This window comes from Phoenix dactylifera, chromosome 14 (genome assembly GCF_009389715.1).
Source record: "Phoenix dactylifera cultivar Barhee BC4 chromosome 14, palm_55x_up_171113_PBpolish2nd_filt_p, whole genome shotgun sequence".
NCBI lineage: Eukaryota > Viridiplantae > Streptophyta > Magnoliopsida > Arecales > Arecaceae > Phoenix > Phoenix dactylifera.
Genome location: NC_052405.1, coordinates 2,900,287 through 2,917,860, shown reverse-complemented (window position 1 = coordinate 2,917,860; position 17,574 = coordinate 2,900,287). Strand labels below are relative to the sequence as shown.

General features: G+C 41.2%; 2 protein-coding genes across 4 annotated transcripts; both read right to left on the bottom strand.

Annotated features, from left to right (window-relative positions):
• Positions 1-698: 698 nt before the first annotated feature.
• LOC103706002 (CAAX prenyl protease 2) lies at positions 699-7,161 on the bottom strand. 2 transcript variants are annotated; one of them, XM_008789934.4, is made up of 8 exons: positions 6,787-7,160; positions 6,630-6,692; positions 6,253-6,471; positions 5,898-6,009; positions 4,837-4,908; positions 3,776-3,838; positions 2,319-2,399; positions 699-1,275 (listed from the first exon to the last, which is right to left on the bottom strand). In XM_008789934.4, the coding sequence occupies exons 1-8, from the start codon at positions 7,027-7,029 to the stop codon at positions 1,142-1,144; spliced, it is 987 nt and encodes a 328-aa protein (XP_008788156.2). In that variant the 5' UTR covers positions 7,030-7,160; the 3' UTR covers positions 699-1,141. The 2 variants fall into 2 exon arrangements, with proteins under 2 accessions (XP_008788156.2, XP_008788162.2); XM_008789940.4 differs by lacking the exon at positions 6,253-6,471 and having other exon boundaries at positions 6,787-7,161.
• Positions 7,162-12,088: 4,927 nt separating this feature from the next.
• Positions 12,089-17,088, bottom strand: LOC103705984 (protein ADP-ribosyltransferase PARP3). 2 transcript variants are annotated; one of them, XM_008789923.4, is made up of 18 exons: positions 16,660-17,088; positions 16,223-16,533; positions 15,859-16,054; positions 15,667-15,777; positions 15,490-15,547; positions 15,341-15,410; positions 15,043-15,217; positions 14,814-14,947; positions 14,490-14,724; positions 14,226-14,353; positions 13,998-14,074; positions 13,753-13,913; positions 13,459-13,668; positions 13,199-13,301; positions 13,037-13,119; positions 12,812-12,955; positions 12,507-12,692; positions 12,089-12,424 (listed from the first exon to the last, which is right to left on the bottom strand). In XM_008789923.4, the coding sequence occupies exons 1-18, from the start codon at positions 16,663-16,665 to the stop codon at positions 12,356-12,358; spliced, it is 2,457 nt and encodes an 818-aa protein (XP_008788145.2). In that variant the 5' UTR covers positions 16,666-17,088; the 3' UTR covers positions 12,089-12,355. The 2 variants fall into 2 exon arrangements, with proteins under 2 accessions (XP_008788145.2, XP_026660225.2); XM_026804424.2 differs by having other exon boundaries at positions 16,223-17,088.
• Positions 17,089-17,574: the final 486 nt, after the last annotated feature.

Here is a 17,574-nt window from a genome sequence, read left to right as displayed (position 1 = left end):
ACCCCCCGTGTACATCAACTCATCAAGACCATTGATTAACAAATGATAGCACGCGGTGCACATTTTCTGAGATACTCGAGATTTTCGGTTCAAAAATTATGCTTGTTTATGATCACACCATCCCTACCCCTACGATGGAATTAAATAAATTTTTTTAGATACATTAAATTGAATTATTAATTAATTAGTATGTTTAAAATTTGCCATCTCGATATCGAATTCTATATTAGTGCCACACTAGTATAGTATCAGTACGATACTGTACAAATTTTTTTTGACATATCAAAGGTGATTACGTCATCTGTATCAAATACTGGTACTGAACCAATACATATCGCCTTTTATTGCCCAATTCAGACTAGTACAGCGGACCATTAGCATATCTATTATATTATTATTTTGATAAAAGTTTTACAATGAAGAAAATATTTATTAATTATTGTGAAATGTTTTTTCTTCAACACTAGAGGTTTCAGGCGTTTATGGAGAAACTTGAAGAACTAGAGATTCCCAAAATGCTAGAATTATTAGTTGCCACAGGGCTGTTCAATTTTACTTCCATTAAAGATTCAGCTTAGCGTCATGAGCAGATCGGCCCTTGCATATTTCATAAAGAAACAGCACCTGCAGATCCACATACCAAATAGTTCCTTCAAGGCAAAATAAAACACGAAAAAATAATATTTTGGATGGTTAAAAATCAAAGGCCATCACAAATGCTAAACCTCAGCATCAATCATTTGATACACTTCATGGGGATTTCTCCATCCGAAGAATTCTACTTGTTTTGTTGAAGCCTCAGCTATTGATTAGAGACATTGCATCAATTACTTCTAAGCATTGTTTGCTGAATTACAAAGAGAAGTTCGAGCTCTGGATAACTCCTTAAGAAAAAAAAAAACCCTCTCATTGATGCCCCTTGAGCTTTGCTCACATCAATCAGAAAGTGTGAATGTTTTGAACTGCTTTGCTAATCATAATTGAACCAGCTCTCCATCTGATTACAGGCTGATAAAAGGCTGGAGCAAACACAAGACAGGAACGAAGCCACAAGCAGAAAATCTTTTCTTCACCCTTTATGCTGAAAAGTTGTGATATCTTTCTCATCAGGTCATTCTTCAACTCTACCGCGCAGTTCCAGTTAGTTCCAGCTGCAATAGCCCTGCCAACAACTACAACCATCTCTCTGATCATTGTATAGATCCGGACTTGTGGCAGGAAATAAAAGCCAACAGAAACCTGCCAAGCCAGCTGCAAATGCCATAGTTGCCACTCCTGAAGTTGCAATAGAGGTTAATGCAACAAAGAGCAGCAAATCTTAGTACCGAACAAACAAAAAATTTCTGAATTGAAGGAAATTATAAACAAGTGGTAACACTGACAAATATTCCAAACAATATTTTTTCGGAAGTGAACCTAGCAAGCAGAGATACTTCAAATAACATGCCATGTCCATATCACATCCATATTAAATACCAATACTAGCTGGATATTTCTTGCATACGTATCCGACATTGGTGTTAAGTATCCCATTTTTTAAAATTGAAAAAAAAAACTTTGGGTACAAAGTTAATGCAACTGTACAAAATATGCTTTATGGATGCTTTTTTTTCAATATACATACAAATGTCTATGTACATGAATATACACTAAAATTCATATGTATATACATGCACGCATGCATACACACAGGTATATATATTGGTTGATGTATCCCGGCATTATCATATCCTACTTTTTCAAGATTTGCCATATCAGTGTATCTATCCGCACCTGGGTGTGCTTGTGAACAACTAAAAAGGTTTGAGAAAATTATAATTAAAAGATCTCTTCATCAATATCCGTATCGTCTGTTCCCAAAATAGTTGAACAATTATTGCTTATTTTTTGTCAGCACAAATTCTAGAATCTGATAATGCCTCGTTACATCATTCACTTAGAGAAGACAACAATCTCTTACCTTTGCACAAAGAAATAACTTGCTAAATACAGGCTCTATGCTTTCTTTCTTCTTCCTTTTTGCGGAGCAATTCAGCCTATATGAGAATGCTGAGCTAACCTCTCAGCTACTCCAAAAAAAGACATCACGATATTTTGACTGAAAAAGATAAGCTATGATGACATCTAAATACAGCAGCTAATGGAAGTGATTGAAAATAGTCAATTTTTCTCTCTAGCAAATGTATCCAACAAAATATTTGCACCAATGATGTCATCAACTGAATGGGAACATGTCTACGAGCATTTGAATTCATAGAATAATAAGTACATTCTACAGTCAAGATGCATTGATCATCATGAAGGTTACGTTCACAAACCTTTAGTCCTTGAAGAAGACAAAACAGGCAACCCCATCATATTACAAAATATATGAGCTACGATAGGAGATATCAGGTTCCCTGCACGTGGCAGAACAAATGTATTTGTGTCAACATATCTTCATTTATAAAACAAAACACTAGAAGTTTTCATGCAAACCACCTGGAAACCCTGATCCATCATAAGAAGAGACATGTAATTAAGTCAAAGATACGCGAGAGGCTGGTATTCATGTTATGGAGTGTCGAGGTTTTGGCAAATCATCTAACATACAGGAATGCAGATATTCACTAGAGCCACAATCAGTGACAATCTTCTATGCCCGGTATGGGAAGACAGAAAGCCATGCCTTGAGAACATGAATTTCTATATGCCTTTTCATTGAACAACAGAATATAAATTGGAGTCCATGACAATTACCAATATTCAAGTAGCATCTTCATGATCAGCAACAGCAAAAAAAAACAATTGGGTGCACCTTATAATTGGTAAAAGTATCAATTAATCAAGGGTCGTAATAACAACTGCCCATGGTGTGGTCATTTTATTAAATGTCCAACTATTATTTGAACTCCACTAGTTGTGCTTGAGAACAGTTGTGAGTTTTATGAGATTACAACTCAATTTTTTTTTCCTACCTTACCCATCCTAAAATCTCCTCTCGGCCTTCACTGTCTCCTTGGTCTCTATCTAATACATTCAAACTTGGTATCTCTCTCACATGCACTCAATGGTTCCCACCCCATGACTCCTTTTATTCCTTATTTGCTCTTGCTCTCAGGTTCTATTCCACTCCCCTCACCTCCCCACCCCCCACCCCAACCCTCGGAGCCCTCCCCACCCTATCTCTCAGGCCGCGTGAACCCCAGCAAAGCCCCTTACACCCCTCCTAACACAAAATACATGTGCACAACATTGGCAGCACCCTCCCTCTTCATGGGAACCATCACCTAAAACCTTACCTGTTCCCTCTCTAGTTGTTTTGAGAGTCAGAAAGGCCTTAGGGTTAGTGGGTGGGATGTGCAGGATTCATGAGAGGGAGAAAAGAAGTCTGAGGGAGAGGAGAATGTGCTGGGTCTGTCTGTCCGTGGGGGTGCATGTAACAGAGAGATGAGAAGCAGGAATTAGAAGATAGGACTCAAGGGTAGTAGGAAAAAAATCCAAATTGCGATCTTATTGAAGTTTTTCAATTTTTTTAGAGACTGTTAAGGAAATCTTGATTCAAATTTCAGTGAAAAAAAAAGTGGAGAAGCAGTCAATAAAAACAACGCCCTATGGGCGATTGTTATCATGACCCACTAACCAAACATATTATAACAAAAAGGCATAAACAAAAAACTCCTAGATGCAATTAATTTTTTTGGTAGGACAATGCCATTAAAACCACTATTAATTAATAGAAAAGCCATTATATGACAAATATTATGGATTAAATTAAAAGAATCAGTTAACAAACCTGTTCGGATGAAGAGAAAAGATGCATACCAGCCAAAAATCACAGTATAGCCAAGCTGAAGACCTGACAGCCATGATATAGCAATTTAAGTTTTCACTGAAACAAAACAGATCCAAGTTCGACATAAAAATGTTTTCCAGCAATGAAACCACACAACAGTAGCAGCATATATGGAGAAACACATGCATAATATTTAATAGCCTCATTCAACCTCAACATAAACACTAGTGAATTTAAACAAGACATTGAGCTATATTTTCACTCATATGTATACACTATTCAGCATAGGTATAGCATATTTCCAAGCAATGTAAGTCAATTAATTGAACTGAACAGTGGTTGAGTTTTTTGCCAAGATATACACCAGACTGTGTGGGCACACCAATGCAACATACCCTGCCTAAGCACCTTGCTGGTAGTCTCCGATGAAACTGTTAAAAGACAGATCCTACAGGAGTAAAATATAAGTGACATGGTAGATCTTCATACAATGAATTTTTTTGAAAAATTAGTTTTTCCAATAAACACAATGATGCCAGCATAGCATTAACCGTGCTGGCAGAAAGTGCCAAATAATACGCATAAAATTTCAATGGTAAGGGTTCCAATGGTTCGATAGTGTGCAGTTTGGAGAGTACAAGAGACAAGAAGCTGCTTCAGGCACACCTGATATACATGATACAGATAGGACACTTGAGAGTGGGGATGGCGATGTGGTTTTCAGAAACTTGTTTTACAGAGCAATGCATATATATTATCAACTAAGATAATGATCTTACATTCATATGACTGATCAAAATAGTGCATATTGCCAGAAATATCACAGATGTATACTTATAAAAATCTGTCCATTCACTGTAAAATTACAGATATATAAGAACTAATAATAATATATATCAGCATATGAGCTTCAAGCTTAGTGGAAAACATGATAGAGTAACAGCTATTCCATCTTCTCTACTAGATAAATCAAAGGAAGAGTCAAAGTATGGTGAAATTGTAGATTATGATTAAGCGGACAAGTAAAAGAAACACCACATGCCAAGGGAGAAAAGAAATACCTACAATCAGGAAAGCTTTCAAAAAGCTATATTTCTGTTGAAAATAAAGCTCCAGGAAATGATTTAAGTGTGCTGCCAAAAAAAAAAAAGGAAGAAAGAAGTTACCACATTACCATCTCATAACACACCCAAAAGAAGCACTTTCTTGCATAAAGGAACATGAGGTTACAAAGATATGAAGGACTTCTAAGAGTATACTCTTTGTAGAACAATAAGAATGTAGTCACTTTAAAAAGGATATTTTCTTATCTTCAAAAGAAACTTATAATGAGACAATCAGGCCAAAAAATATAGAAGACGGAATCACAAGCTCAAATGGAATACACGGACACAATAAGTAACACTGTCCCAGAAGAGACATTGGGATTTTAATATTGCTATCTTAGTCATTTTATCTGAGAAGCAACTGTGAAAGTTATTAATGACTATGAGCAGCAAAAGTTGTTTGGAAGGATAATAAGAGATGTATTATTTACTTTTGACTGATAATAATATTATGAAGACATGAATACAAATTTTATAAGACAACTATCAGACTGAATAGTATGGATAAAACTGGTAGTCAACTATGGAGCCCAACAAAATTAGCAGAGATATTGAGGTGGTTGTGTGTCAACTTGGGAGTGTTTCTCTGCATCACAATTGCAAATTGGCAGTTGAACACCAAGAAGAAACAATTGAAACTCGGAAATACAAAAACTCCCCAAACTTTCTTAAAACTGTAAGATTTCTGAAAGTGTTGGAGAGAAAAAGGACCCTATTGGTTAGTCAACTTAATATTTGACATGGGATCAGGTTTAGGTCTAAGCAGCAAGATAATGTCAGATGATTCTTATGCCATGTTCCTAATAGGATCTGCATTCCGTAATTTTGGTTCACTAAATTGTGTGCACGAGTTTCTCTGGTCAAGTATCATTGACAATGAAAAGATTCTGCTACAGGTGCGATAATTTGTTACACAGAGTACTGTGCTTAATGAAGAATTCACCTTTCTCAACATAAAACAATTTAAACTTAAAGGACAAGTACACTATTGAGGTTTCTCTTGATGAGTAAATTACCTAAGCTGAAGAAAACTGGGCTAAGAAATATGATGGTATAAGTTTTAAATCCTCCACAAAGAAGCAGAGGAATCATACATGCCCTGAAAACCATCTCTTCTGTAAATGGCGCCTGTTCAATAAGGAATCTTCAATTATTAAAAGCTTTGTAATATTATCAACATTAAGAAACTAGAGTATTGCAACAAAAGTAACTCAAGAAATAAGCATGAAAGGGATTAGAAAACCAACATAACCTTTATACTTGAAAACCAAGAAAGAAATTGCTAGTTCTAAGTAAATGCCAAAGACCTTCAAAATCCTAACTTAGCAATACCGCTCGTGAAGCAAAAACTAAAAAGGAAATGGTTCTAACCACCACATAGTTTCGCCAGACCATAACATTACGAGCACAACTGCTTGTCCAGTTAAGGCATCTTTGAGCATAGCTTCTATCACAACCATACGGACGGACTTCACAGCAAGAATTGGGCCTGACTCCTCCGCATGTAATCATCAGTGACCAGGACTTCTTTACCAGTGACCCAGCATACAGTAGAGATGTCAAGAAAAGAGGAAAGACCACAGCTTGGCACTGCAGGATCCAAACTTCACACTTGTAACCTTAGAAATCTCCGAACTTTTATTTGATTCAACGCTCAAAAGCCTCTATTCAGTAAAATAAGAAACAAGAACCTACCAAGAACCCATCTTTAGAGAGAGAGAGAGAGAGAGAAATAAACAAGAACTTACCAAGTGGTCTTTTCTAATGCCAAATACACCCAAAACTGATGACAAGTCACGGAATCTCCCTAGCTGGTGAAAAGAGACGGTGGAAGAAATATATTTAGCTCTTGGTTTGAGTCCAAGGAAGGAGATGGAGGTGGAAGAGGATGGATTAGCAGTTTACTCCGAGGAGAATGGCGGAGGCGAGCACGGAGACGGCGGAGGAAACAATGGCGCAGGCGAACCTCCGGATCATGAAGCTATCGATGGAGCTCGGGGGAGGGAGACGGAGGATGAGAGTCGGGGAGTAGAGAATCGCAACGTAGAAGATGGCCATGGCCGCGCATGCCGCCAGCGCCGCCGATCCTGGCACGGAGCCGGCCGCCGCCGACTCTCCGCTGAGAGGATTCTCCGGCGCCACCACCATAGACGAGAAGGACGGAGTCGGCGGCGGAAAGAGCGGACCGGCGAATCATAGAACAGCGCCCAATTGATCTATCCCCGCCTTTCTCTCTCCCCCCCCTTTTAACTTCGGTCTTCGCCTTTCCGACATAGGTTTTTTTGCTTGGAAGGTGGGGTTCGTCTAATTGCTTGATCCTATCGTAGCAGCATCCACCGTTGATTTGAAGTTTATCATTAAGGAGACGGCATGTGGGTTTCTATGTAGTTTATTGAGAAAATAATGATCAGCTGCATTTTTAACAATTTAATTATTTATCTAATGTCTAAACCATTTTCTAAACATTTTTCGACAAATGTATGTGACCAATCTTTTTTAATCATTTTTTTTACCCTAGTAACTAGTTTATGATTAAAGCTTAGTTGATTTGAGTTGTTACATGTATAATTGAAGTTATTTTGGCTTAGTTGATTTGAGTTGTCACATGTATAATTGAAGTTATTTTGGCTTAGTTGATTTGAGTTGTTACATGTATAATTGTAGTTATTTTGCAATTCCCCCGAGAAGTAATAAGCAATTGTTATTAATTGATGAATAAAACACATTGCTTTTGATATGACTATGATAGTATAACGACCAAATGCTACATTATTAATTGGATTCACAAAGTGCAAAGTAGGCTATTTGTGATAAAATCCCATATAGCTCTACTTATAGAGGATTAACAAACCAGTATTTTTTTTTTTTATGCTAAGACGAATGCACAACTGGTATAAATACAACAAAAAAAAATAAAAGATAACAAGTCCGGAAATATACTAGGTAGGTCGCTTTCCCCCACCCATAAAGTGTCTCCAAAATGACAAACTAGTACTCTTGAACATTAGCTTCTACAATGTAAGACACAATTTCTTATTGAGGCTGAGACAATAAACTATATATAATTCAAAGTTTCATGACGAACATCTATCACAATATCCTTATAAAACCTATAGAATTAAAAGCATGCATTTCTTTCTTGATATTTTTTATAAAAAAAAATGAAATGAACTTCAACTTTGAACATGAAGTTTGATGACGATACATGACAGTATACCAATAAACTGGTCAGTAAACTGTTTCCAGGGACTTCTTGTGCGAGCCTTGTACTCCGGTTAGTAAATTGGTCAGTAAACTGTTATGCCGCCAATTTTGGAAGGTTAACCATTGCACCACCAATTTTGATGGAGAACTCTTAGCTCCTTCCATGCCTGTCATTTGTTTGATCTTGCGTCCAGGGACTTCTTGGGACTCTTGGGACATGAATAGTTCCGGAACCACCCCTTCCTGCATCCCCAACCCCTACCTTAAGAAAAGAAAAAAAGATTACACGAACACATACAAAAGATAAAAGGATTCAGCACATTGCAAAAGAATTTATATACTAATAATCCTGTAAAAGATACCTCATGTTCCAAGTTCTTAATCAATTTACACTTCTACTTTCAAGTTATTTAAACTATTAACAAAAAACCTTATAATACTCTCACCAAAACCACCAAGCTAAAAGAATCCCAAAACTTTAAACAAGTTTTTTTTTTTTTAAAAGTAAAAAACGGCATTCATATAGCCCTTACATGAATACAGCTTGTCATATCAGAAGCAATAAAATGATACAAGGGAGTAGGAATCTCAGTGAGACTAGTCCAAAAAATCTCTCAAGAGTATCGAGTTACGTAGGAGGCGACCCAGTCTGCAGTTCTATTCGCCTTCCGATACACATGCACTGCCCAGAAGAAAACCAAACCTCTAGCCAGTCTGCGAGTCTCACAGATCAGTGGGTGACCGTCCCGGTATCGATCAACTCTCAGTATCCAATCGATCATCGTAGTGGAATCCCTCTCAAGGTATATCCTGTTTGCACCCCGTGTCCCCCTCGTAGTGGAAACCTTTGGCAAGTTTTCAAAATGCATCTTATCCATCCTCCAAGAAAGCTAATTGACTATTACACCTCATCTTTCCCCATATCTTTGTTTCTATTTCACCCTCTCCGAGGTCGAGCTCTAAGGTGATGTTGTTATGAATATCTCCCTCCCCAAAGAAATCTCCTAAGACCCACCCAAGCAAACATCTCATTTCCAAAATTCGAACATTGGAAAGGACAGGACCAAATCTGTCAGATAATATGTGTCACGCCCCGAACCCGGGGACCGGGACGCGAGCAGACGCCACGCACCTGCAGGGCGGACCCGCAGGCATGCAAGGCAGCTAAATCAGATCAACCATCAATAACTAAATAAAGATAAATTCCAGTTTTCATATCAAATGTCCACGTATACATATGTCAAAAGAAAAGTCAATATCTACTAGCTAAATACATCATGATCACTCCATCCCATAATCCCTATAATCATATGTCATCACCTGCAAAAATGTAAATAATAGGAGTGAGCTAACAGCTCAGTAGGCAACATCATGCAATAAAGTCATCATATAACATGTCATGATGCATATAAAAAGCAGCTAAAACTCATGAATCCAAAAATCCACACGATAATCCGTAAACCCGATCCGAGACTCAAAATAACTCAACTGCATGACTACGGCCACATCACCCAGTGGCATGGTTACACCGAGGTGCCAATACAACTCTTCGCAGAGCCGCTCCACTGAGCCAACGCACCACTGTGCCGCACCCCCTGGTGCCAATCTCACGCTCCACCGAGCCGCTCCGAAGAGCAAAACGCACCCCTGTGCCGCCACTATACTATCACCGGTGGTCGCAGTGTCAGAATTAGTTCCTCAGTACAAGTCGACAGGGCCAACGTATCATCCCATTGGCGGGGCCTAGACTACAGTCACGCGGATTTTAAAATATCAATAAATCAATTTTCCACATGGTAAATTTCCAAATCAAAGTCATGATCATACTCCCAATAGTAAAGTACATAACAGCTTATGAAATTAAATATTTAATTCTAATTCTAACACATAATGCCAATAATAAATCATAACATCAACATATGCAAAATACATGTTAAAATTCTACTTTAAAGCAAAAGGTCACCTACATGGGCTAGCTTAACAATTCCTGCCACAGATATCACGAACCCCTGATTAAAACATAAACATTAATTATTTAATTAACTAAAAAGCATAATTTAAACAAAATTTCAATTTCTTAAACTCCTAAGTTCATAGATCCAAGAATGAGCCCCAAGATCAAACATAGACCCTAAGAACAAGTAAGCCAAAACCCCAAAATCAGAATCCTTTAAACCCAAAACCAATTGTGGCCCAAAACAGATTAGGCCCAATTGAACCAAACCAGATAACATGTCCAGATCAGATTTCGGGCCCAAACCAAACCAGCCCACAGATCCAATCATGTCCAACTCAACCCAAAAATAGTTCCCCAGCCCAACCCAAACCAGATTACACTCAAATCAGATTAACCCAAATTTCTGACTCAGATTCAGGCCATAACCAAAATCCATTCACTCAAACTCAGATCAAACCCAATTCACGAAATAGGTGGAACCGGTTCATAGCCTCAACCGGTTTAGGTTCTGATCCACAAATGAGGCACGCAAATCAAAGCAAGAAAAACCCAGGAAGAAGAAAGAAGAAGAAGAAGAATAAGGAAGAGAAGAAGAAGAAGAAGAAAAAGAAGAAGAAGGGGGAGAAAGGAAGAAGGGGTGGCTGGTGGTTCTGGTCGGCCTTCGGTGGCCGACCGTGGCACTCGGCAGCGGCGCTCGGCCAGCAGCCGTCGGCCACACCGCTGTCACGAGCGGCGCAGAAGAGAAGAAGGAGAGGAAGAAAGGGAGGAAAGAGAGAGACCGGGGCTGGGAAGCCCGGCCCCCGTTTGTCCACCTCCGGCCGAACTCGTTTCGGCCGGATTGACCCCGGCCGACCACCATCGGCCGGCCGAAACTCACAAAAAAAAAAAAACTTCCCCGAAACAGGGGAAGTGAAACCGATTGAAAATACCATCATTCCTCTCCCCTTTAAATCCATAAAAATAATAAAAATGTTGTCGTTCTCACCTCCGGTCGTCGACGAGTGGATTCCCGGCGGCGTTGGCCGCTCCGGCGGCGACGGTGGCTTCGGCGATCCTCTCAAGAAGGGGGAAAGAGGAGAGGAGGAAAGGTTAAATTTTTAGAGGGATGGGGGCTCCTCTGAGAGTTCACGAAGAGAGAGAGAGAGAGAGATAGGGGTGCGGGGGTTTCGCTGGCCGTTCGGCCGGCGTGGTTATCGTGGGAAGACCACGAAGAACAGACTGAAGTCGGCATCCATGGGCACAAGGACGGGCCGAAATTCAGATCTTTACAATATGTTCCGGCAAGTCAGCCACATGGCGAGAAGCATGTTGGATTTGGTGCCGATGATGACATATATCACCAGGTCCACGAGATGTTCGTCAAATTCATGGTGAAGGACTGGAGGAAGGTATCTTGGATCTGCCTTCACCGAAACTCACACAACAACAAATGAAGCAAGATACTTCCTTCACATTTATCAATCGTATAAGGTACAGAGAGAGTTCGAATTGAGACAGGGTATATCAGTAGGGAGCGGAGAGGAGAATGTCAAAGTGGAAACCAACGTTCGCATGCCCATGCAGGTGCAAGAGCAGCGTGTGCATGCATGAAGGAGTTCTGCCTTCGCCTTCTATTCAGTTTTTGATGTCCAGTTTCGCCACCAGACAAATGTCATGAGGGCAGCACGATCGCAGCAACTTCTTCCTCGCAACTGCGACCCACCTGTATGAAATTATGACTAGCTCCCAATCCCAACATAAACATAAGGCAATTGAAGTTTTCAACTCCTAGATTTCTTCTATATCATTCACTAAACTACTCGAAGTTTTAGAAGCCCTGCCTTGGAACCCTTTCCGGATCTCTTCCGGATATGCTAGTCTCTGACATGGACCACCTCAACAGGAGTGAAGAGGCAACGCAAATGTAGAACAATCAGATACAATGGATGAAGGACTCGGCACTTGTTCCTCTTTTCCACCTTCCACCAGAACTACTTTCAGCTTGAAAGACGTCATCAACCAAAGCTACCACAGAAAACATAAATATATATACATGCAGTTGCGCACTTCTATTAAGTCGTGCTTGGATTAGCCGAGGTGTTTTGCTACAGAAAAGTTTCCACAACAAGTCCCAGAAATTAAAGTCGCCAACTTAGCATACAAGCCCTCGGGAAAATGAAAGCAAGCAATATACATATATTTGCACGCTTACATGAAGTCATCCACTTGGATTGGTCCTGGTGCTTTGCTGCAGAAAAGGCTCCCCCCAGAAAAAAAAAAAAAAAAGTCACCAACTTGGCATACAAGCAGCCAGGAAAATGAAGGTAAAGGTCTCTATTCAGCAGCATCCATCTCCATGTTCTCCTCTTCATACCTCACTCCCACCAGAAATCTTATGCTCACCTGCATTGGCACCACGTTATGATCTAACATCGATGAACCAAAACCACCCAATCTTACACTGCGGAAGCACACAACCTTTTACCTGTTTAGGATCATAGACGGCATATTCATTGTACTCGAGTGGGCTGTCCTTGCACTCGGATGGAACAAGGCGGCCGCAAGGTACCTTCACATCATCTTTCCAAGTAAAATGCTCAGATTCCTCAGGTTTCTTCCTTCCCAGCCCTTTAACACCGACCTCCGCCTCCTCCTCCAGGGCCTTCGTATCCTGCCCACCGCAGTAGACCAGGATCAGAAAATTTTATGGAGGACACCACACCAGCGAAGAAATCATTCAGTCATTCAAGTTTTCTAAGCATCAAAGGAGAGCCAACAGACAAGATTTACCTCAGGTGCATTAGATATCTCTGTGATCTGATCCCCCAAAGAGGCAACAGCTAAGACCAAGAACCCTTCTGGCCTGTCTATCGCTGTGAATCCATACCTTGCAGCCTCAGCTGCTGCATCCGAGCATACAATTGCTTTTCCAAACTAGAAGACAGGAATCCTAGTGTGTTACGAAGTCGAAAAGGTTGGTTATTTGATCAAATAACCAGAGAGTTTTGACGTTACCATGTAGCCAGGCACAGGTATTGAACAAATTGCCGGCAAGAGCCCTTTGTGCAAATGCCTGAGTAGATTGGAACTCCTAGTACCTGCGAGTCAAAAGTACCTTATCATTTCCTTTTACGAGAAGATCAAAAATAGCCTCACAGAGGAGAGATGGACGCATACCACACCACAGCAGGACCTTGTTTGGTAGCTTTTTTATGTCATCATACGAGGGGCCAGCACTCGACTCAACAGCAAATATGTTGTCCACAGATACCCCATAGCTCTGCACAAAGATAGCATCAGATCTTCCAATATAACTCTTGTCTATGATCTTGTTCCTTGATAAATTGAACTATCAAGGGGTCCTGGGGCTGACTAATGAACTAGCTCAGTAAGAAATAGAGAGACGATTATGCCACTATACTGCATCGTGTTCTTACCACATCACCGACTTCGACAGGCTCATATGTCTTCTCCAAATACTTCAAGATCATCTTGTAATCATCTGATTCCTTGTCCAAAGAAGTGATCGAACAGCCTATCTTCTTGTATCGGTCAAAGAGTGGGTCGTCGACAGTTGCTCCAGTCATGTCCCCTATAAGGCGCGATGCGACATTGATGTCCCTTACTGTTTCCAGTGCTGCAGCCGCCTGCAGTTCCAACAAACTTGCATTAATCTTTAAGTGTCTGATGGGGACCTGCGTCGAACATGCAGGGATTTGAAGTTGAGTTACATGGTCAGCAAGTTCTTGCAGATTTCTGATTATAAATGGCCGAGTAGAGTGCATTAGGGTGAACCACTTATTGCTGAAGTCCACCCACAGTGCATTGGCCTTGTGACCTGACTCCGCCGCCGACCTGAGCTCCTCTCTAAACTTGAACAGCACCTCCTCACCTGCAACAATCTTCTTTTAATGCCAAAGGAACAAAGAGAAGCAGGGACAGCAAGATGCAATCGAGCAATACATCCGTTGCTCACATCTCTTTAGATGGACATCGGATAGCATTCCCATGGGAAGATCTGGGCTGTCCAGTCCCATTTCCATCAGAGCATACCTGTTCAAATTAACAAGATGCAGTAATACCTTCTGCAATGCAATCATAAACAGCTTAGGAGAGATACATGGCATTCTATGTGTTTTCATAGAACATTCGGCTCTTCCTGAACCCAAAAAGGGAGGGAGGAAGAGTTTTGTCTCTAACCTACCTGTAGATTTCCTGGCTGCATAGCACTTTCATGAAGTTCGCCACCGATGATTCCAGCTTGCAGTGAGCAGCTGCAACTCCTAGTTGACGAAGACCCAAACCTCCATAACGCACATCAAAGCCATCATCCTATTCATAAGATCAAACTCAATATACTGAAATAAAATGTAAACTTTTATAGCTAATGGTAATCATTTGATGATTAGTTATGACAGCATCCGCCAAATCTAGGACAAAATAATGATTAAAAGTCTAGAAGCAGCACCATGTCTATGGGGTAGAACTTGCGAGGCTTTTTCTTAAACTTCTTTTCTCTCTCCCATGGCTCGAATTCATTGCCAGTCAGCTCCTCAAACAGTCGAACAAACTCCTTCACCGCATCGTCCATGCTCCATTCCTCCACCCTCTCTTGTGCTCTGGGATCATCTCCAACTCGTCCCTTCTTGAAATAGAGATGCAAGCGATTCTCGGGCACCATGATCAGCTGGGTAATGCAATATCTGCTTGCAAAGAGAGAAAGAATTGACACCCCTAAGCAGACAACCAAATAAAGCTAATACACCAAAAAGCTAAGGAAGTGAACATATACTCGTTCAGTCCTCTCCCCTGGTCACAAATGGAAAATGCACAGTTGTAGAGAATTCCATCCTTCTCAAATATGTAGCCACCTGACTCCTGCAACCTAGAGTCCTTGTGGACTCCTCTCTTGCCATAGAGCTTGAGCTGCCCGATACAATGGCATGTTGCTTATTGACAATGAACTGAACGCTTTCAAAAATAAATGCGAGGGAGAATAATTTCGTATAAGAAGCATTTACCTCTGCTGTTAAAGACTCGAGAGCCTCTTCGCTAGGTTCCCGTTCGTCCCATGGAATTCCCCTCCCTTCTGGAGCAAGATCAGAAAGAGCATCATAAGCATCCAAGGGTTGAGCTGCATGTTTCTGAATGCTGTCGATCAGCCAGGCTTCTCTCACCACAGGAATGCTCCTCTCCCTGTAATAATTAGAACATTCCCAAGAAATAACATACAGAATAAAAGAACACAGGTCAATTTAAGGTATCAGACAACAAATACATCTAGAAATTAAATTCAATGACTGTCAAGTGGAAGTTTACATTGCTTCTATCACCTTAGATGAACCACCCCTCTCTCGTTCAGCAGGGGACACGACTAGGCAAGTAACACCTGTAGTCCACGACACTGTTTATAATAAACTCAGGCTGAAGACTGAAAACCTAAGTTTTACTAAGATAATCTCACATACCTGGAACAGTGTTAGATACCTTTCCTCCATGCTTCTCAATTTCCTCCCTCCAGTATTGCTGAGTGCATTAGTTACAATAGAACAGAGCTTAGCAGTTGAACCATTGACAACAGTAAACTGAAATATTCCCAACTACAAGAACTCAAGAATATTAAGATTCAAAGTATTGGTAGTTACATGGGTTCGAGAGAGCCGCCCGGAGAGGGATATCATCGTGCCAGCCAGAGGCTTATCCAATGGAGTCAACTCCCGCTGATGACGGGTCCTTGAGTCTTGCTTATTAACCCACTGTAAACCAGAACAGATGCATTATTTAATGAGCTTCTTTACAGAATTGTTCAAGATTGGTATCAGAATTGGCTAACTCACCTCCTGTACCATGGCGTCCCCAATCCCCTCAGGAACTTTCACGGACTGCTCTTTCCTTGGCGAGTCTCTTGTAGCGTATGTGCAAGTAGTCCATTCACTGTAAGCACCTCTGCATGAATAGTTGCTCCCTGTGCACTCAAGCTGGCCGTTGCAGAGCGGGCATCTCTCCGGAGGCCCATAAAACATCATATCTTGGCTGTTGCAGGACCAACATATAAAACAACTCAAACGCTGCTTAATTGTACATGTATAACGGCAACCAAATAGAGAACAGTTAAAATGCTACGTCAATATTGATACATGTTAACGGATAAAGATTAGAAGAGGTAATATAATGTCCTTGTTTTTTTTTTAATATTAGTACCATCTGCGGACGATGGCATCATCAGAACCAGAAGAATCTTGGCCATTAGCCTCAAGGATCCTACGCATCTCTTCAATGGAAAGGTGCTCTCTCGTGGCCTTGCAGAACTCCTCAAACTCGGCAGCAACATCAGCTGCAGATTTTCCATTTGCATCCCCATTCTCGTCATTCGTCACCTTTGCCTTCTTGTTCTTAGATGCCTGTTGCTCACTTTCTTGTCCTTCGTTCTCTGCCTTCTGCTTCCTTGTCCCTACCTTCCCTTCTTCCTCGGTAGAAGATTGGGCATGGGTCTGGGACCTAGTCTCATGAACCTCCAAGTAAACGGTGAACGAGTAATCAATCAATTTTTGTGATCTTTTCAAAATAAAACAATGAATGTGTTTACCAAGACTCCTTACAACAAATTCATTTAAGCATAGAGAGAAACAAGAACACACCTTCATAGTGACCTCCCTTTCTTTCAAACTTCCTATCTTTTCTGAAAGAAGAAAAACCAGAGAAAACAGTGAAACAAAACCACTTCCTTAGCATAAATGGAGGCTCTGAAACCCAGCTTTTTCCAACCGGACACTTTAGAAGAGGAACCCGAACAACATAAAGCCGCTTAAGGCCTTTTGAGCTTATCCCCTGCTATATAAACAAACATGATCTCCGTGACGCCCGTTGCGGCCGTTCACGCCTGTCATTCTTTTAAGCCCATACGTGGATGCTTTTGAGTGCTGTGAGGACACGTCGCCACTATGAGCTCTTCCCACACGCCCAGGAGAGAACAAGTGTCCCCGGAGGCACTTGCACGAGTCAAATTTCGAGGTCTTGGAGCTGCGACCGAACAAGTCGTGCTCATTTGTCGGGCCTCGAACCGTACGTTATGTGGCCGCCCACGCGTCCAGACTGGTGGTTCTCTGTCGGATTCTTTCGCCACCTCTCTTCTCCACCGCCGCCGAGCGGCCACGGTAGCTTTATCCTTCCACGTCCTCCCAGACACCACCGCTACCGCCACTCCGAAGAGTCCACCGTAATCCATCCTCTTCTAAGAGACCACAGCTTTAACAACCCTAGGATTATCCTCGACGCTATCGGCGGCCAACCCGTTCAATTCTGTTCAAAACCCTGGGATTTTAATCATGGAGAGACAGGTTGTTGGAAAGCGAGATCGTTTAAGGTAGTGGGGCAGTGGTGATCGCGGCCGCGGCGGCGTCTGGAGAGGAGCGGACGCCGGCGAGGCGCACCACTGTGACCCTCTGCCGGCGAAGGGGAAGAGGATTGGCAGAAGAGAAGATCGTTGCCTGCATAAAAAAATTTTATGCTGACGCTAGGTTCGTTGTCACAGGCCTGATCAGTTTACGCATCGA